Genomic DNA, 22,089 nt, shown 5'->3' with positions numbered 1-22,089 from the left:
TGTCGGAGATGAATTGTCGGTACACATTTTATTACTGGGTTGCTTTGCACACTACCGGATCAGCAGATGCTTAGGTTTCCTACGGTGTGAGCAAATCTCTTGATAAGTAAAGTCTGCAGAACTTTCTGAGTGTGTGCAGTGTGGAAGGGGTTAGTTGTCTGGCCACAGTAGGCTGAGCTGTGTTCATTGAGTTCCTGAGAACAGAGCAGTAAGTTTGTGGCCAAACAATTTACATCTGGACAGAGGGAGGGAAGTCAAGGAGAAGGAGGGATTCAATGTAATTCCCAGTCTACCCTCTGCACTCAGCCAAACAGCAATCCTTCACTACACACAACCTGAGAAGAGAACTGCTGTGCAACAAACAGCACAAAAAAAGACAACTTCTCATTACTCAGTTATGTTGGAGGAATTTAATAAACGGTGTCGCTACTAGCACAACAAAACTGCTACTCAATAAAGAAGTCAGCTAGGAGTTACAGCTACATTGGGCGACTGAGACCAGAGAGGACACCACTGGATGGTAAGTGAATATACAAATATGTACACGCCTGGGATTTTTTAACTTGTCATTGATAAAGTAGTGTGTAGTCACCACAATCCCTTTATTGAAAAGGAAGTCATTGTGGAAGCAGATGACATGTTTGTGTGCAGGAACAGAGCTGGGGACCAGATAACAAGTCAGATATCACTGGATGGGAAAAATGCAGCAGTGCTGGTTTATGGGACAAGGGTTGCGAGTGTTGGCCATTCCAGACATGTTCCCATGACAGGCTATAGAATGGAAGCTTGCTGTGGGCAATATCCTTCTCCTTTATCTTGCAGCAATTACATAGAGCTGCAATCACACTCACCAGGGACTGTGCTTGTCAAAGGGATTTGCGTCTTGTTTTGTAATGGTCAAAGGAATGGATTACTTTGGGGGCATTTTACTAAAACTGGAGCAGCTATATTTAATCAGCTTCTTGCTTCAGCTTCTTCAATTAAACGTTGAAAATGATAGCTGGAAGCTGATTGGTTGCCGCGCACAGTTGCTGAAGATTCTGGGCCAGATCCACGTACCCTGGCGCATATTTCCGTCGGGCGTAGCGTATCTCTGATACACTACACTGCCGCAACTTACATTTTTTTTTTTAATCCTCAAAGAATGCGCGCCGTAAGTTACGGCGGCGTAGTGTAATTTTGGCGGCGTAAGGGTGCGCAATTCAAATGGATGTGATGGGGGCGTGTTTTATGTAAATACGTCTTGACCCGTCGTAAATGACGTTTGTTTTCAAATGCGCATGCGCCGTCCGTGGGGGTATCCCAGTGCGCATGCTCGAAATTAAACCGGAACAAGCCAATGTTTACGACGGTGACGTCATTCTACGCAAAGCCCTATTCGGGAACGACTTACGCAAACGACGTAACATTTTCAAAATTCGACGCGGGAACGACGGCCATACTTAACATAGGATACACCTCATATAGCAGGGGTAACTATACGTCGGAAAAAGCCGAACGCAAACGACGTAAAACAATGCGCCGGCCGGACGTACTATCGTGGATCGCCGTATCTAGCTAATTTGCATACTCAACGCGGAATTCGACGGAAACGCACCTACGATCCGACGGCGTACTAAGACGTACGCCTGTCGGATCGATCCCTCATTCAGTCGTATCTGGTTTTGTGTATACAAAACAAAGATACGACACGGGAACTTTGAAATTACACGGCGTATCAATAGATACGCCGGCGTAATTCTTTTGTGGATCTGGCCCTCTGTCTGCTTCAGTTTTATTCAATTGCCCTCTTATTTTGTGTGTATCCTGTAGAGTTAAACTTGCTACAGTATTGAGAGGAAGTAAAATTTTAGCAAACAAGCAGAGTTATATATTCATACGGAACAGGGAGGGATGCAGTGTTTTAATGAAGGATGTGAAATGAAAACAAAGTGCTATATTAGCAATTTATGGGTTAGAGCTTTGTAATGGTAGTGTCTGTTTAAGTCATATCAGCTTAAGCAGCTTATGTGTTTGCAATAGTAACGCCATTGACATACCTGGGAACTTTTGAAAATCTTAATTCCTAAGAATGCGGGAGGGGGGTGAGCAGGCTAATTGCAGCCCAAATAGTTGGTATTGCTACATTGCACTAAAAGTGGTAGGGGTTTGAAGGATATGTCCGGAGTACTGATATTATAGTACAGATCCCCCATAAATCACACCTCCCAGTCATAATGTACAGATTCCTTACATAGCACAACTTATAATAATTAGGTCCCCCATATATCACCCCTTCTGTAACATACAGGTCTCCCCATATACCACACAATCCCGTCTTATAATGTACAGATCCCCCATATATTAGCCCCTTGTATAATGTACGGGTTCCTCATATATCATCCCTTTCGCTCTTTAATGTACAGGGCCCCCAAATATTTCATCCCTTACAGCTCCTATAATGTACCATATATCACCACTTCTCCTCCCGCAATGCATAGCCCCCACATATCACCCCCTTTTATAATTATTATATTATTATACAGGATTTAAATAGCGCCAACAGTATAATGTACAGATTCCCCATATAGCATTCCTCCCTTTCTTATAATGTTCAGGTTATAATGTAAAGTTCCCCTTAAATCGCCCCTCCCCCTATTATGATGCACAAGTCCCCTAAAAATCACTCCCTTTATAATAATTATTATTATTATTATTATACAGGATTTTTTATAGTGCCAACATTATAATGTACAGATTCCTTATATAGCATTCCCTATAATGTTCAGGTTATAATGTACCAATCCCCTTTATATCCCCCCTTATGATGTACAAGTCCCCCACATATCGCCTCCTTTACAATTATTATACAGGATTTATATAGCATTGACAGTATAATGTACAGATTTGTCATACAGCACTCCTCCCTATCTTATAATGTTCAGGTTACAGTATAATGTACAGATCCCCCCATATATCATCCCTCCCCCTCCTATAATGTACAGGTCCCCCTATGCATCACCCCTTGCCCTTTCTATAATGTACAAGTCCACGCATATATTTATCTTCCCACTCCTATAATGTTTACAGAACCCCTATATATCACCTGTCCTACTCCAAAAATGTACAGGTCCCCCATATATCACCCCCCCCATTTAATATCATCTGTATCACATGATGGTATCAGAAGTTCCCAATTGAATGCAGAACTACAGCTATTTCACTCACTATGCTATCATTCCCACCCCGCGGCAGCCCACTTCTTCTGGCTCTGGGTCAGCCTGGCCCTACTTGCATGACTTTGAAGGGGCTAAACGTATCTTTTTAACGCTCCCTCACAGGCATCTTCTTCTGTGTGCCAGTTTGCAGCCACACATGATGGCATCACTCCTATGCATGCGCAGGAGCCAGTCATCCTGGCACAGAGAGATGACAAAGAGCAGGCTGGTAGGGGCATTTTATTACAGAAGACATTGCAAGTCTGTTCTGCCATAAAACCCTGCATGGTCGCTGTTTGTTGCAACAGGACTTTAGTTCCGCTTTAAAGTAGAACTAAAGTCATAAATACTCACCTAAGCGCCAATGATCTGACGCTTGCAAGGTCTCTCGGCTGTTTTGATTGGTTACCATGGGATGATGTCACTCCTGTGCATGCATGGGAGTGTGCTGCATGAAATCTGAACTACGCATGTGCAGCTCAAAATACATTCTGCAAGGGGATTGCAAACAGGCAACATCTATTAAGTGGAAAGGCCTGCCTGATAGGATAAGACTTGATTGGATAGATTAGATAGGTCATCACATTAAATAGGTTTGGTAGATCTAAAATTGATTGGTCAAAGATTGTACAATCAAACTGTATAATGTTTGGAGAGTCTGAAAAAATGACATAAGGCATCCACGTTTTCATAGTATAGCTATTGATGTTGTTGATGCTATTTCATGCTGTTTTAAAATAAGTCAGTATTTTAGTAATGTCAACTCAAAGCGGAGTTCCACCCAAAAGTGGAACTTCCGCATTTCGGAACCCTCCCCCCTCCGGTATCACATTTGACACCTTTCAAGGGGGTGCAGATACCTGTATAAAACAGGTATTTGCACCACTTCCGGGTATTGACTCCCGTGGGAGTCACACCCCTTCGCGTCACCCCCCGCTGTCTTCTGGGAAACACAGTGTTCCCAGGAGAGAGCGGGGACCAGTGACGGCGTGCCGTGCACTCGCGCAAGGCTTCACTTCCTGATTCCCTTACCGAGCATGGCGGCGGCAGCATCCGAGGACCGAGCGATTGCTCGTCCTTGTCTGACGACTTTTCGGGCGTGCTGGAGAGGTAAGTGTTAATTTTTTAAAAGTCAGCTGCTGCAGTATTTGTAGCTGCTGGCTTTTTTTAAAAAAAAAAATTGGGTGGTCCTCCGCTTTAAAGTATAACTAAAGGCAAAACTTTTTTAAGTTTTGGGTAGAGAGGAGTGGAATTAGAACGCCTGTCGGTTTTTATTGCTGTCTATGCCCCCATTGGGGAGATTCACTTTTTGTATTGTTTACCATTATCATTGAAAGTGAAAGTAAAAGCCCCAAATTGTGGGTTGTCTCCAGAAAGTAATAGATGGGAATTCTTCCAATGGGAACAGTGCTTTGGAGACCTGGGGGTCCCCTAGGAAAGTGTTTCTAAACCCACAACAGTAAAAATCAGTCTGTATATGCAGTAAAGCATGCTTGTTATACTCACTGTGGAACCCAAGGTGTTAATCTGTATTGTATAAAAAGGCTGTTTGATTCTGTCTTCTCTGATCCCCCCCTTCTTCCAATGTCTCCAATCTCCTTATAGAACAGAGCCTTGTGGGCACTCTGCACATGCCCAGTTTGGTGTGTATTGCTAGAGAGTTTCTTCTTTTTTCTTGGGAGAGTGATCGGCTCAGGAAAAACCGCACTGTCCAGACAGAGGGTCAGGGGAACTGCAGCTTCATAGGACAGTCAGAGTAGAAAGAAAACTCCTCCTACAAGCTTTAACCAGACACTGATAGAAGTCATAAGACTGATATTTGCTGCTTAGGAGAAACGGTATTTAGCAGTTAATATTTGCAAAAACAATGTTCTGTGTCCTGTAGGAGACCAGATATAGTGAATGCAGGGTCCTGGGTTAAGTAACACTAATTTGCAGGGATTTCCCCTCACTTCCTGTTTGGCTATGGGACAGGAAGTGAAGGGAAATCTCTGCAATGGGACACAGATTGAGAAAAAAAATAAACCCTGACAGGGTTTATAACCCTCCCATACTCTATCCAAAATGGAAAAAAAAAAGTTTTGCCTTTAGTTCTACTTTAAGTAGTAACATGGAGCATGGAAAGCAGTAACATCTAATCACACATCAGTTTCAGCAGTCTACACTGGGCATGTGTTACATTAGGGAAAGTTTCCAACACCTGGTTTGCTGGCAAATGGCAGCAGGAAGAGCCAGGAAGGGGTATAGTTGGCAACTGCCAGCTGTCAGGGAGTCGGTCATGACATATGTGTCTACAGGGATTCCAGACAGCTGCAGGGAGTGAAAGAAAACGATTGTCACATGTAAGGACTACAGTGCTTCAGGCACAGGTGACTAGCCAGTACATGAAAAGGTTACAAATCACTTGCTTTTTGTGGCTGCACATTGCCTGAAAATGTCAGGGGCAGGTGATATGTTTCCTTCCTAAAACTTAACAATATAGTAATATAAGTGAACATAAAAGATACAATGTTACAGCGGATGATGTGACAGAAAGCAATGGAGAAAGTAGTGCTCACACAGCAGATCTTCTGCCAAATAATGAAAAACACTGTTATCACCTGGTATTAAACCAAAGACCGAAAACATATTATTTTTCCTTTATTTCCACTTGGTGATCCAGCCAGTAAGGCTGGACATACATTATACAATTTTCTTCTACAGCTTTCCTTTAGATTTACCAAAACCATATAATATGAGGTCAAACCTAAACACTTTCAATTTGTATGCCATCAGGCAGGCCCTTGTACTACATACCGTATTTATCGGCCTATTGCGCGCTCGGGCGTATATCGCGCACCCCCGAACTTGAAGAAAAATTCCTGGAAAAAAAAAATACTTAGTTTGGCAGCCCCTCGTCGGTGTCTTGCCCGTCGTCCATCGCGTCCTGCCCGTCGTCAATTGCGTCCATCGGCGGCTTTGTCAGGTCCGGCGTCCTTCTGCGGCCATCGTGGTGTCCTCCCCCCGCTGAGTTTGAACCACTGTGCCGGCATATACCTATACACTCGGGTATAGTCGGGCAGGCTCGACTCAAGTCTACCTAAATCTGCTAGTCCGTCAAATACTACCCTCTTCCTAGTTTCAAACCGTCCAGAATTCAATGGGACCATGCTGAGATTTCAACTAAGTCTCTGGGTCCCGTGGATTGGGTCAGCTTGAGTGCCCCCATAACGAGCTGCTTGCTGTGGGGGCACTCAACAGAAGGGAGGGGCCAGGAGCACCGACGAGGCACCTGAGAAGAGGAGGATCCAGGCTGCTCTGTGAAAATCCACTGTAACAGAGAAGGTAAGTATAACATGCTTGTTATTTTTATACAATCACTTTAAGGTAAATGACTTTCTGCCTTTAGAACCACTTCAATGATGTAGACTAGGGGTCTACAAACTGTGGCCCTCCAGTTGTTCAGGAACTACAGTTCCCATCATGCCTAGTCATGTCTGTGAATGTCAGAGTTTTACAATGCCTCATGGGATGTGTAGGTCCGCAACAGCTGGAGGGCTGTAGTTTGGAAATTCTGTATGCAGCCTCTCCATCAGTTGCTTGTTTACATTCTCAGACCTGCTTCTGGAAAAGTAATCAAGCAACTGAATGGCACAACATAGCTACAGTTTGTATCATCCAGTGGCCAGCAGGGATAAACACGCCTAAAGGTATGCCAGGATGTGTTCTTTCACTCGGGCGTCATTCATCATCACTTTTGCCGCGTACACACGATCTTGGCTCAAACTTGAGTTGCATACACACGGTCACACAAAATTCCGACCGCCAAGAACGTGGTGACGTACAACACTACAACGAGCCGATAAAAATGAAGTTCAATGATTCAGAGAATGCGTCGAATTGATTCAGAGCATGCATGTTTTTTTGCTTGTCAGAATTGCATACAGACGATTGGAATTTCCGAAGAACTTTTCCCGTCTGAAAATGTGAGAACCAGCTTTCAAATTTTTGCTGTCGGAAATTCGGACAGAAAAAGTCCGATGGGGCCTACACACGGTTGGAATTTCTGACCAAAAGCTCACATCGAACTTTTCTTGTCTGAAATTCTGATCGTGTGTACGCGGTATTAGACTTGTAGCCTCAGACATAGTGATATCTGATTGTGTGTTTACAAAGGGAGATATTGAAAGAGTAGAATTCAGTATAGGACACAGGCATAAAGGGAATTAATGCGGGTGATGATCTCTGAAATGCTTCTAAGGTATTTGTGGGGACTTAGGTTTCATTTTCATGGCCTTACGGATCCATACCCCAGGCAGCTGCATGGACCTACAGGCATCTTCAAGAACATCCAGCAGCCTACACCTAATGCACAGATCACAATACAGTCCGTCTGCTTTGATCAACATCAGTGGCGGTTCGTCTATAGAGGGCGCTGGAGCGCCGCCCCCTCTGGTGGCTCCGCACTGCCACTGAAATAACATACATTTATGCATTGCATGAATGTATGTTATTGTTGCCAGCTGCCGCTGGTCTAATTCAGATGGCCGGAACTTGAGCGCCGACCACCTGAATAACGGCAGCTGGTTGGCTGTGCGGAAGTGCCTATCAGAGCCAGCGGCTCTGATAGGCTTTCCGAGTACAGCCCTTGTCTCCTGGAAGCTTATCCTCGGAACGTACGGGGGTGCGTTCCTTGGATAAGACTGACGGCCGTCCAAGCCAATCAGGTTCACCGATTATGGTTATCGGTTACCTGATTGGCTGAAGCGTTACCAAGGCAGGAGAAGACATCGAGGGACGTGGAAGGAGAAAGGTAATGGCATTTTACAGGGCACAGCGGCGACAATGGGCACAGTGGCGACAATGGGCACAGTGGCATCAATGGGCACAGTGGCATCAATGGGCACAGTGGCGACAATGGGCACAGTGGCGACAATTAAAGGGCACAGTGACATGCACAGTGGCAACAATGGGCACAGTGGTGACAATTAAAGGGCACAGTGGTGACAATTGGTACAGTGGCGACAATTGAGGGGCACAGTGGCTGTGTTTGATGGCATGGCACAGTGGTGACAATTGATGGCACAGTGGCTGTGTTTGATGGCATGGCACAGTGACTGCGTTTGATTGCATGGCACAGTGGCTGCATTTGATGGCATGGCACAGTGTCTGCGTTTGATGGCATGGCACAGTGTCTGCGTTTGATGGCATGGCACAGTGGTGCGAATTGATGGCATAGTGACTGCATTTGATGGCATGGCACAGTGGTGATAATTGATGGCACAGTGGCTGCGTTTGATGGCATGGCACAGTGGTGACAATTGATGGCACAGTGGCTGCGTTTGATGGCATTGCACAGTGACTGCGTTTGATGGCATGGCACAGTGGTGCGAATTGATGGCATAGTGACTGAATTTGATGGCATGGTACAGTGGTGACAATTGATGGCACAGTGGCTGCATTTGATGGGCACAGTGAGCCTGCAATTTTTTTCTTTTTTTTTTTTTTTTCCGTTTGCGCCCCCCCAAAAATTTTGAGCACCAGCCGCCACTGATCAACATACCTCCTAACTTTTTGTGATGGGAATGTGGGACACCTATCAGCAAAAGTATGCAGGCATAGGACACACCCCTTGCACGCCCCCTTAAAGGAGAATTGTACAAAAAAATATGGGTTAAACCCACAAGTGCTTTTTTTACCACTATTATTCCTTTATATTGTTTTTTGGAATTTACAAATGCAGCAATTTAGAAATCTTATAAAGGGTTTAGTGCTGGAAAACACTTTTTTGATAGATAAAAAGTGCATTTTATATACAACTATATAGATCAGACCAAAATGAGGGACAAATGAGGAGGAATGAGGGACAGAGGGACATTGCTCCAAATCAGCAACAGTCCCTCGAAATCAGGGACAGTTGAGAGCTATGCATCAATGCCACACAGATGTACCGGGGATGCATTTGAGATCTGTACAGGTCCATACAGCCGCCTCTCATTGATTTACCAGGCTGCCTACATGCATCTGCACGTAGTACCCGTGCATCTCACATGGGTGAAGACAGCTCTTGACACAGATCAATACGCATAGCTCCCGACTGTCCTCGATTTGGAGCAATGCCCCTCTGTCCCTCATCCCCCCTCATTTGTCCCTCATTTTGGTTTGATCTATTAAGATGTATATTAAATTCACTTTTTATCTATCAAAAAGTGTTTCCCAGTGCTAAACCTTTCATCTGATTTCTAAATTGCAAAAGCCAATATAAAGGAATAGTAGTGGTAAAAAAAAAAGCACTTGTGGGTTTAACCAACCTTGTTTTTTTGTACTATTCTCCTTTAAGGAGGCGTGGCAAGGGGTGTGTCATATGCCTACATGCTTTTGCTGATAGGTGTCCCTCATTCCCATCGCAAAAAGCTGTAAATGAGGCCTAAATATTCATAGGATTTTAGAGAAAAATATATGAAACAATTGAGAATAGAAGCATGCTTATGATTTTTTTTTTTCTTTATTTCCACTTTAAAGAAAGGATTTTGAAAACACAGACCGCACAAAACAAAAAAAAAACAATGACTCACAATGTAAGGCAATGAATAAACGTGTGACACTACACATAAGGAGTTTAGAATTCTGTTTAGGCCTCATAAAGCGCTCGCCATCATACATTTCTCCACAAATGCTATCTTCTTTTGTCTCTACTTCCTGTAGACAACACATAGATGAAAATAACGATAGTGAAAGATATGAATGAATTGATGCACATATTGTATACTAGCAGTTTTGTACACTGTCTGTGAATAAGTGTCATGAATGCAGATAGAAGGGTATTTTAGATACAGAGAAGCCGTACTGTTTATGGGAGTGTCAGGGAATGTCTCCAACCTGGAAGGAAATGACAAGCATGTATTTTAGGACATGCAGGAAACCAGGTCATTACTGGTGGGGGATGTGATTCTCTAATACCTATGTTTCATCAGATCACACCATGTTATGCTGCTTACCCTCCAGACTCGTGTTTCTTTATTTTATACAAAAGGAAGACCCCCATACACAAACATGTTCTATTTTCCAAGCAAGACTGCTACACAGTGGCGGCTGGTGCTCAAAATCTTTGGGGGGGCGCAAACAAATTGTGAAATTCTGAAAAAAAACATCAATTGCAGCCTCACTGTGCCCTTCAAACGCAGCCACTGTGCCCATCAAACGCAGCCACTGTGCCCATCAAACGCAGCCACTGTGCCCATCAAACGCTGCCACTGTGCCCACTAAATGCTGGCACTGTGCCCAATAAATGCTGGCACTGTGCCCATTAAATGCTGCCACAATGCCCCAAATGCTGCCCCTGTGCCTATTAAACGCTGCCCTGTACCCCAAATTCTCCCACTGTGCTAATCAAATGCTGCCACTGTATCCCCTGCCCTCCCGCCATCTGCCCGGCACTTACCCTGTCTCGCTGGGGCAGCGGGTGATGGAAGCGAGCGGTTTCCAGTGTCCTCCATGCTCCTCCTCTATTTCTTTTCCTGTCCGCTCCTCCCATCCTCTCCTATGATTGAGGTGACAGGTGACCGACCCGAGGACCTGATTGGCGGAGAAGTTGTTCAGTGTTAGGAAAGCAAATGAATATTCGCTTTCCTAACACACAGCTGAGTGAGCTGCGAGCGCCCAGCATGGTGCTTGCTGTTCACCTTTTTTGACGCCTATTAGAGCCTATGACTCTAATCGGGTGCTTCAGAAAAATACCCTGCCGCTGTAATTCAGGCGCCCGAAAAGGGGCCGGGCGCCTGAATAGGGGGTGTCAGCGGCGGCCATAGATAGATTAATGCAATTCATGAATCTATCTATTCGTGATAGAGGGGGTGGATGGAGAGAGGGGGTGGCGCCTGTGCCCCCCTTGTGGATGCACCGCCACTGCTGCTACATTAGATAGTAACCATATATACCACTGTGGTCAGGTTATACCAAAAAAATACAGCTGTGTCAAGTGCAGTGACAATCTGTAAAGTACAGCACTCAATAATACAGTAAACTGCTTGACATGGGTTAATAAGTGCAGTATTTTGTTTCATATTGCACTTTTTCCTGTTCCTGCACACAGCAGCCCCAAACCTCCTCTTCTGGTGTTCCCCACCAGCGCTCTTGATTCTTCCCTTTCTCTGTGTGCTCCATAGGAATCTTCCTCCTATAGGGCAGGCTTGCAAGTTGGGCTGTGTACATCTATAGAAACACACTTTGCTACTCGGCCCCACCCCGCTCTATGCTCACAGGATTTGATTGACAACAGCAAGAGCGAATGGCTCTCCGTTCTGTAAATGCAGGGAGATAGGAGAGAGCCACTGCAGATGGGCACACTGTTGGATCCCGTGAGGACTGGGGGGGCATACAAATATGGGGACATTTTTTAGATGAATGCATTAGAGTAAAACTAAAGGCAAAACCTTTCATTTTGGATATTGTAAAGTATGGTTATGACCCTTGTCAGGTCTTTTTTGCCATCTGTGCCCCTTTTGGAGATATTTCCCTTCACTTCCTGTCCCATATCCGGAAATGAGAGGAAATCCCTGTAAAATAAGGAAACCCACAGTTTTCGTTGGGTCACCAAAACTAGTGACCCCATTGCAACATTTACCCTCTGTTCTTGTTCTGGGGACAACTCGAAATTGGGGATTTTCTTTTACTTTTAGTGGTAATGGTAAACAGGACAAATAGAGAGAATGATTTCCCCTAATGGGATTACAGACAGCAATAATTACCTTTCAGGTGTTCTAATCATTCTCTATGCAAAACTTAAAAAAAAGTTTGTGTTTAGTTATACAACCACTTTAATGTGACTGTATCTCCGACATATCCAATATATACAGTCCTGATCAAAAGTTTAAGACCACTTGAAAAATGGCAAAAAATCATATTTTACATTGTTGGATCTTAACAAGGTTCCAAGTAGAGCTTCAACATGCAACAAGAAGAAATGTGAGTGAGACAAAACATTTTTTGAGCATTTAATTTAATGAAAACAACGAATAAACTGAAACAGGCTGTTTTTCAGCTGATCAAAAGTTTAGGACCACATGCCTTTAAAAGGCCAAATCTGTGCAAAGATGTGGATTCATTGTCATTCTCTGTCAGGTAGTCACACGTTGTGATGGCAAAGGCAAAAAAACTCTCCCTTTTTGAACGTGGTTGGGTTGCTGAACTGCATAAGCAGGGTCTCTCATCAAGACACTGGACGATCCTCGACCCAAATTAAGGCCCTCACTGGTGCTGACTGCAGCCCCATAACCATCAGATGGCATCTGAGACTGAAGGGCTTCAAAAACAAAAAACTTCTTCAAAAACCTTGTCTCCTTGAACGCCACAGAACTGCTCGTTTGGACTTTGCAAGAGAGCACCAAACATGGGACATTCAAAGGTGGAAGAAAGTTTTATTCTCTGATGAGAAAAAAATGTAACCTTGATGGTTTCCAACGTTATTGGCATGACAAGCAGATCCTACCTGAGATGTTTTCTACGCGCCACAGTGGAGGGGGCGCCATAATGGTCTGGGGTGCTTTTTCCTTCAGTGGCACAATGGAGCTTCAGGAAGTGTAGGGGCGTCAAACGGCCGCTGGCTATGTCCAGATGTTGCAGAGAGCATTCCTCATGACTAAGGGCCCTTGTCTGTGTGGTAACGACTGGGTTTTTCAACAGGACAACGCTACAGTACACAATGCCCGCAAGACAAGGGACTTCTTCCAGGAGAATAACATCACTCTTTTGGCCCATCCTGTGTGTTCCCCTGATCTAAATCCAATTGAGAACCTTTGGAGATGGATGGCAAGGGAAGTTTACAAAAATGGATAACAGTTCCAGACAGTAGATGACCTTCGTGCGGCTGTCTTCACCACTTGGAGAAATGTTCCCACTCACCTCATGGAAACGCTTGCATCAAGCATGCCGAAACAAATTTTTTAAGTGATCAACAATAACGGTGGAGCTTCTCAATACTGAGTTCATGTTTGGAAGTTGAATTTCTGTTTTGGGGGGGGTTTAGTTTTTTTTTGTAGGTGTGGTCCTAAACTTTTGATCAGCTGAAAAACAGCCTGTTTCAGTTTATTCATTGTTTTCTTTAAATTGATTGCTCAAAAAATGTTTTGATCAGGACTGTATCTTAGGAGGATCTCAAAATCAGACCATTTTTGTGCCTGACCAGCTTCTGAGTCAGAAGGCTGTGTACACTACCCCCCAATACGGTTCTGTAGGAGTAGTACCAAAAAAATAGCACATGCACCAATTATCCCTCATTTAACTAAGAGCACAAACTGTGTATTGACAATCTCAGATATTGTGAAATGTTGACATTTTCCTTTCTTCTTTAAGATCTTGAATCTCAGATGATGGATACCCACAAGAGGGAAATGGAGTTTCTAAGTAACAGCATAGCCGCGTATGCTCATATCAGAGGTACAGTACTGTATTTGAATCTAAAATGTCTTTGGGGCTTAAAAATGTAAACCTACAGTAGCCCAGAACTGCAATGCAAGAAGTGTGTTGTAGCCAATTAGATAATGTCAATGTGGTCAACTCTTTACTGTTTAATATTGTGATTATAATTGCCAGTGCACCGGAGGCCTCTACACAAACACTACTAATGTCCTGAATCTCTTAAGCTGGCCGAGCATGAATCGAAATTTGTCCAGTTCAGCAGGGACCAGCTGAATTTTAATCCATGTATGACCACTGTGGTTGAACAGAAGTTGATGTACCACGCGTTGTTCAACCGCACTGTGGGTATAGTCTGACTCGATCAGCGACACAGGCAATAGGCTACAGCGCTGATCTGTGTATTCTGATGCAAACACAACAAGACAAATCTCCTGCGCTCAAGAAAGATGCACTGGCCAAATACAATCCATGCTCCAATTTTTGCACGGGTTTGGCTGCCCCCAGGCTGGGGAAACCCAAAGGAAATACTGTAATAACAAGAAACAGAGGGCGCACCAACAAACAACATCAGCAATATGGCACATTTAAGTCTACAATATACTTGAAGCATCCTGGTCACCTAGGCAAGTCCTTAATCTGAGAAGAACGTCATAAATGAGTGACGTGTTTGGAGGAAGAGCGTCAGGCGTTTAAATGGTCTTTTCAGGTTTGGGACTTGTCTAGGTGACCAAGCCGCTTCAAATATATTGTGGACTTTGCATTATTGCCAATGTTGTTTGTTTGTGTACCCTCTGTTTCTTGTTTCTGCTGTGTATTCTAATGGCTGGGAGTCTCCCCACTGTCAGAATACAATGACACAGCGGGAGGTTTTCCCCATCCACATCGAATGTGTGAATGGGGGAATCAAGTCAGTTTTTTTCATTCAACCTGCTGGTTGAGGGGAAAAAAAAACTGACCCGTGTATTGCCAGTTTTAGTATTAAAACCACCCGCAAAGCGCCATTGCAGTGGCACTTTGGTGGTGGTATGGCCGCAGTGCCCATTCATTTCAATGAGCAAGAGCGGTGGAAGTGCAGTATACACACCGCTCCTTCACCGTTCCAAAGATGCTGCTTGCAGGACATTTTTTAACAACATGCCAGCACACCGCTCCAGTGTGAATGCCCTCTGGCTTTCACACTGGAGTGAATGGAGCGGCACTTTAAGGGCGCTTTGCAGGCACTATTTTTAGCGTTATAGCGCCTGCAATGTGCCTCAGTGTGAAAGGGGTCTAAGTGGAAGAGTGGGTTTCATAATAAACTTGGCAGTACCTCCACCCAGGACAGGGCCTTTGTGAACAGAGGGAATTCCCTTCTTGGCATAATAACCAGTAATCTAATCAAAGTAATTGGAAGCAGAGGAACTACTGCGACCAGCATATAACATATGTATATAGATGCAAACCATTATGGAAATCATACAAGCTTTATATAAGAAAAGATTAAAAATAGTACATATGACCTGTGTACACACAGGTATTAGCAGAATTGTGCACATATACCGGGGAATATATAGTTATCAATAGATACCTCCAGATGAATGTTGCAGCTTGTCCAGTTGCACAAACCCCTGAGGTTGTTCAAGATGCAGCGTTTATCTGAGACCTGACTCAGTGTCCAACAAGCCTGGAATTCAGCTTTTAACCAGCAGAAACCATGGTGTGGTACTGGAACTGAGAGTCAGCCTATCTACTCTGTGCTTAGTCCAAAGTTGCATCCAATCTGTTTTGCAACCGGACCTCTAACTATCAAGTGGCTTTCAGATGTTTAACCTGGCTCTAACCTATGCAGATTATTGATCCTTAAGCTATAACTAGCTATAGAATCTATGACCAGAAGGGACAGGGTTAACTAGACTAACAGGAGCTGCATATAAACTCAAATACAATAAACCGGTTCACCTACTAACATACAGCAAGGTGACCACTACACACACACAGGGTCACAGACTGAACTATATTGTAATGTATACTATAGGGCAGGGGTAGGCAACCTGGGGCCCTCCATCTGTTGTGTAACTACATTTCCCATGAGACATTGCAAGGCTGGCAGTTACAATTACTCCCAGGCATGATGGGACTTGTAGTTCTGCAACAGCTGGAGGGCCCCAGGTTGCCTACCCCTGCTATAGGGCATGTGAGATAACAACAAGGAAACAGATATACCTGTCCAGTCATTAAATATATACATCTATACACCCAGAAGCTATGGACAACAATAGTACACTAACATAGGAGAACTTGCCTAATAACCCCTGCTGGTCTGGAAAAACAACAGTTTCTCCATGTGCACATGTGATCTATGCTCTTCTCTCTCCACTTTCTCCTTCTGTTTTTTTTTTTTTAAACCAGCTATACAGAGACAGGAAGTGACATACATGAATACATGAACAACTTTGTCATATTAAAAGCAGAAATTAAAAAATACAGACAGTAGAGGGCAGCAGATGCCTGCAATTGAGTTGTAATTGTAGGGTAGGTTAAAGTGGTTGTAAAGCTTTTATTTTTTTTAAAATAACAAACATATCATACTTACCTCCACTGTGCAGCTCGTTTTGCACAGCGTGGCCCCGATCTGCAACTTCTGGGGTCCCCCAGCGGTTATGGCGGCTCCTCCCCGCATCAGATAACCCCCTAGGAGAAGCGCTCTCCCGGGGGGTTACCTTAGGGGCACGCTCCCGAGTCATTCATTCGGCGTTCATAATGTAGGATTCTGCCTCGCCCCTGGTGCCCGTGTCATTGGATTTGATTGACAGCAGCGGGAGCCAATGGGTGCACTGCTATCAATCTATCCAATCAAGAGCCGAGAACCCTGGGAAGAGGAAGAACTGAGAACCCCCGGAATATACAGTCACGTGTATATATACGTGATCCCATGCTACCGGGTAGAGGATGCAAAAGTGCACTGCCAGCAGCTCGCTGAAGCTGATCGGTACTCGATGTCCGCCTGCACCCGCTGATAGTTAGGCAGAGACACGGAATTGCAATCTGCTAATGTAGACAAGAAAGGTCGCCGTTCTGACAGGGGAAGGGATGGAGTTTGTGTCCCTGCAAAGCAGGGAATAAATTCCATCTCTTCCCCTAGTAAAAGCACCTAACACAGTTCACATAAACGCTGACTAGGCACACAGTTAACCCTTTGATTGCCCCTGATGTTAATCCCTTCCCAGCCAGTGTAATTAGAACAGTGACAGTGGTTCCCAAACAGTGTCAATGGCAGAGTGTCCACCGAAATATTGCAGTCCGGCTTTAAGTCGCTGGTCACTGCCATTACTAGTAAAATAAATAAATAAATAAAAAAATCCCATAGTTTATAGATGCTATAATGTTTGCGTAAACCAATCAATATACGCTTATTGTTTTTTTTTTACCAAAACTATATAGCAGAATACATATTGGCCTAAATTGATGAAAAAATTCAGACAGTTAAAAGTATTGGTGTTTTTTCTTTTTTTTTCAAAAATTGTCGGTCTTTTTTTGTTTAAAGTACAAAAAATAGAAAACACAGAGATGATCAAATACCACCAAAAGAAAGCTCAATTTATGGGAAAAAAGGACATGCATTTTATTTAGGTACAGTATCACAGGAAAGCGCAATTGTCAGTTAAAGTAAGGCCCCATACACACCATAGAATCTATCCGCAGATAAATCCCATCAAATGGGTTTCTGCGGATAGATCCTATGGTGTGTACACTCCGTCGGATATTTATCCGCAGATAAATCTCCCCAGGGATGGATTTCCAGCAGATGGATATTTGCTGACATGCTCAACAAATCCATCTGCTGGAATCCATTCCAACGGATGGATCCGCTCGTCTGTACAGACTTACCGGATCCATCCGCCCAAAGGGATTCCCCGCACGCGTCGTAATGATTTGACGCATGCGTGGAATTCCTTATATGACAGCGTCGCGCCCGTCGCCGCGTCATAATAGCGGCGACGGCGCGACACGTCATCGGCAGAGGATTTCAGCGCGGATTTCAATGCGATGGTGTGTACACGCCATCGCATAGAAATCTTCTGAAATCCTCGAGAGGATTTATCCGCGGATACGGTCCGCTGGACCGTATCTGCGGATAAATCCTCTCGTGTGTATGGGGCCTTACGCATTGCCGTATCGCCAAAAAATGGCCTGGTTATTAAGGGGGTAAATATTCCAGAAGTCTAGTGGTTATATTAAGCCCCTGGATGACAAATCAATGACAGTAAGCGCAATGTGCACTCTAATGTTATGTAATTTTGTATTGCAATGAATTATTATATTTTGACATACGATTTACCATTGTGAACCTTTTGTTTTTAGATAACCCAGAATCCTTTGGTCTTTACTTTGTGCTTGGAGTATGCTTTGGACTGATATTAACACTGTGTATGCTGGTGATCCGCATCTCTTGCAAGCCTCGGACTCCCAGCATTCCCTCCAAACCAAAAAAGACTCCTCCCAAAGACTGTATAAAAGAGCCCCTGTCTGTTGTGGTGGATGGAGAGGATCAAGACAGCGATGACAATGAAGAAACATTTATCTTGACCCCTATGACAGACACACCCCTTGGAGCCCAGACCCCTATGGATGGTACTCTGTCAGTTAATGTGTTCACATCAGCAGAAGAGCTAGAGAGAGCGCAGAGGTTAGAAGAGCGGGAGAGGATAATCCGAGAAATATGGCGGAATGGACAGCCTGATATTCTGGGCACAGGAACTGGCACCATTGGTCGTGTACATTACTACTAATAGTAATGCAGGAAGTTAAACTGAAGATGGTGCTATTTCTCAGCAATTAAAAGGCAATTGCCTTTCCTTGTCTTCTAACGTATAAAATATGAGATATCCAGGCACTTTCCTTCAAGTACCTTTGTCTTATTAGACCAGTAACTTTCCAGTAATATTGATGCCAATGGATATCTTTCTAAAGTTATGAAAGAATACAGAATTGAATGATGCCGTTGCTGCCCAGTGGTGGATCAGAACTTGGAAATGTTTAATATTATGATGGTACGTGGCAATTATAATAGGGCACAGATGACCAAACACATCTATAATGCCACTGATGGTACCCATATATCTTGGCCGACATTTTACGTGTTGGGCGGTTTCCCGTGCCACGATTTACTATGGCCTCTGAAATTTCAGATTTGGAAATGAAAGCTTTGGAAAACATTACATAAAGGTGTATAACAATGAATGTAGTGATATAAAGAATTACTAGAATTACATGCTACCCAGGAAAAAAGGTTATTGCAACCAGCATTCTTTTTACATGGATCCTTTATGATGGCATCAGTTCACTTTTGGGCTGTGTGTCTTTTCAATCAGAGTGTGATATGCAGGTAATCTGCTGGTATCCATTCTGAGATGGCATATACATGTGTATGTGAAGGTTTCTGACACATAGGAAGATAAATATATATATGTGCAAACCTGGAAACAAAAGTTCAACTGGAAAATGTATGCAGAGATTTGGCATTTGTTATGTGTGTGATTTATATCTATTCACATAAGCACATTGACAATTAGACAAAATATACAGTCTACAAAAAAATACACTGAAGCCATACAGTATGTTTCAAAATGTATTTGTGCCTCTACATTAGAATGTGTTCAGCATTACCTTATGAATAACTCTAAGTATGCTGGATCTTGCAGTACCGAATAACAACCATATGTGCCTTGTACAGTATGTGTAAGCGTGCATGGTTTAGTAATTAGTAGCAGACCTGGCTCTCTGCAATGGGTTAACCAGTCTGCAATTTATTACAGGACTTTGGCCTCTCGGTTTAAAAAACATCTGTTTTTCTTCTTGTTCCCCCACACTGTGGGAACACTGGTGCTTTAAGTTTCATTCCTGAATCTCCCCTGAGGATAGAACATTCCACATTAACATTAAATGCTCCCACACGGGCAATGTCAGGAAGTGATTTTTTTTATTTTTATGAAAACTTTATTTAAAGCACTGATGTATTTTTGTTTTATGTAAATGTTGCTCTTCTGTTAGCTTTGCATACTAAGCTGTTACGTTCATGGAGTTTTTTTTTCTTTTAGGCTTACCTTAAAGACAGAGGTCACACGTTAACGAATGATTTGACCACTGCACAATCTTTCTTTCGCTCGTTATGCACGTATCCTACAAATATTCATGTATATGCACTGCAGATGTTTCTACCACTGCTATCAGATGTATTAGTTGGTCCTGAGTACAAAATCTACTCTCTACAAATATGTCTTCTGACATCTATGTTTAACTACAGACATCCTGATCAATGCCCAGGCCTGAGAACTGAGTCTCCTCATTTCTAAATGTACACATTCTAGCCTTATAAATATGATGCTCTCTTGCATTTACCGTTTATATTTGAGTATAAGCCGAGTTTTTCAGCACATTTCTTTGTGCTGAGAATGCCTCCCTCGGCTTCTATTCGAGTCACCTTTTTGCGCCTGATCTCCCGGACTTTGGGGACCCGGTGTCGGCCGGCCGTAGGTCCCCTGGACCCCAAACTTGGCACACATGTAGCCCATCTCCCCTCTACAAGTTTGTTGTCTGGGGGACCTATGAATGGGGAGCACCGATTTTTCAAATCTGGGCCCTCCTTCCATAGACTCCCATGTTAAACCTCAGTCTAGTCATGGGCACAGTGAGGCATGGGCACAGTGAGGCATGCACATGGACACAGTGAGGCGCAGTGAGGCATGCAGATGGACACCCTAGGCTTATACTTGAGTCAATACGTTTTACCATTTTTTTGTGGTAAAATTAGGTGCCTCGGCTTATACTTGAGTATATACTGTAACACAACTGCCTTCAGAGGTCTCTCAAAATTTCTCCAAGCCAAGAGGACCAGGTTGGGGCAAACAGTGAAATAGAATAGGTCTGAAGCATCAGGCACAGCCAGCCAAAAGGCTGCAGGCAACATCTCTGGGAATGCAAATTAAAGCTGATACTTCACTAAGTCCTTGTGTTTAAACCACATGGCTCAAGCTGTCCTTTCAGACCTGGCATTAGGGGGTGCTTGTTTTGATACCTGGTCATATAACCTAGCACTGAGGCGAACATTTTGTGTGTTTTTTACTGTGTAATAAGTGAGAAGATCTACTCATACTAAACTAAAAGTTGCTGTGTCAGTTTATCATTGGGTGGGTCTGTGGATATCTAATATACCCTGTTATATGTGTAGAATATAGAGAAAAAGATTTTTTGGAAAAATGTCCATTCTGGGTAACGGCAAAATGTTTCCCCTAGACCTCAATACTAAATCAATATACAGGCATACCCTGCTTTAAGTACACTCACTTTACATACACTTGAGAGTAAGGACATACCCGCGAGTGTATGTAAAGTGCCTTAAAAGTACTGTACAGACATTTTGCAGCTGCAGTAGAAGAAGCTGAAGCTCCGAGAGCATAGCCTGCCCTGTTCCAGTTGCCCCTGACACCCCGACTATAGCCCCTGAGACTTCAACTACAGCTCCTGACACCCCCACTTCAGCTCCTGACCCCCCACTACACCCTAGAAGTGAAAAAAGGTATTGTTTCACTTTAAGTACATTTTCGTTTTATATACATGCTATGGTCCCATTGTGTACTTAAAAGTGGGGTATGCCTGTAATGATTTTAATTTCCAAAATTGGTTTAGCACACAACCTTTTAATGACCGTGTATGACATCACTATGAAAGCAGAACTGAATTTTGGCAATGGGAAAAGTACCAGTGCAATGGTTTGTCAGAACAAATTGCTATTGAGGTTTGGATATATCTTGTGATTTTGTAATATTTCATTGCCATCTGATTGTACCTCTTCCTCATCAGACCCCCCTTCAACGTCAAAAAGAACAAGGGTTGGGACTAGGGTACATTCAGTCCAGCAGTGCATTTCGACCCTCTTTACAGTGACTGTAGGATTATCATTTCCAAATTATTCTAATTATTGGAAGTAGGGACAATGTTGTGTAAACACTATTGATACCCCCGGCACTGACTGTAGGTACTGTATGTGTACTTAAAATGAGATTCCAACATTATCAACCTGCAGTCACCATGCAGCAATATCTTACTATAGCTACACTGCAGCACTGTACCCCTTTGCCTAAACAATGCATCTAAATGTCCCCTCTTTGGAAAGTTGGACAGTGTGTATTAGTGAGTAAAAGTTTCCTGTAATAAGTCAGTTTAAAATGATTGTAAAGGCATATTTTTATAAATAATAATACATGTCATACTTACCTGCTCTACCTGCTGGTGTCTCGTAGCCTATGACAAAGGAGAGAGCCGTTGCTCTTGTGCATGTCGCTGGATCGAGATTAGGCTCAGGTAACTAAAGAGGGGGGCTACAGAGAGAAGATTTGTTACTTTCATGCATGGAATGCATGAAGGTAGAAAACATTTAGCCTTTACAACCACTTTAATTAATAATAAATTCCATATTTGGGGGGGAACAAGTAAATAGCGGCCAACCACAAGTCACTTT

At 43.5% G+C, this 22,089-nt stretch overlaps 1 protein-coding gene across 1 annotated transcript; it reads left to right on the top strand.

The window, feature by feature from the left end:
- Positions 1 to 225: 225 nt before the first annotated feature.
- Positions 226 to 20,118, top strand: EVA1B (eva-1 homolog B). The gene is made up of 3 exons (XM_040337343.1): positions 226 to 520; positions 13,527 to 13,610; positions 17,934 to 20,118. Exons 2-3 carry the CDS (start codon positions 13,541 to 13,543, stop codon positions 18,359 to 18,361), a joined length of 498 nt encoding a protein of 165 aa, XP_040193277.1. The 5' UTR covers positions 226 to 520; positions 13,527 to 13,540; the 3' UTR covers positions 18,362 to 20,118.
- Positions 20,119 to 22,089: the final 1,971 nt, after the last annotated feature.

Source organism: Rana temporaria, chromosome 2 (genome assembly GCF_905171775.1).
Source record: "Rana temporaria chromosome 2, aRanTem1.1, whole genome shotgun sequence".
Taxonomy (NCBI): Eukaryota; Metazoa; Chordata; class Amphibia; order Anura; family Ranidae; genus Rana; species Rana temporaria.
This window is presented reverse-complemented; position numbering and strand designations above follow the sequence as displayed.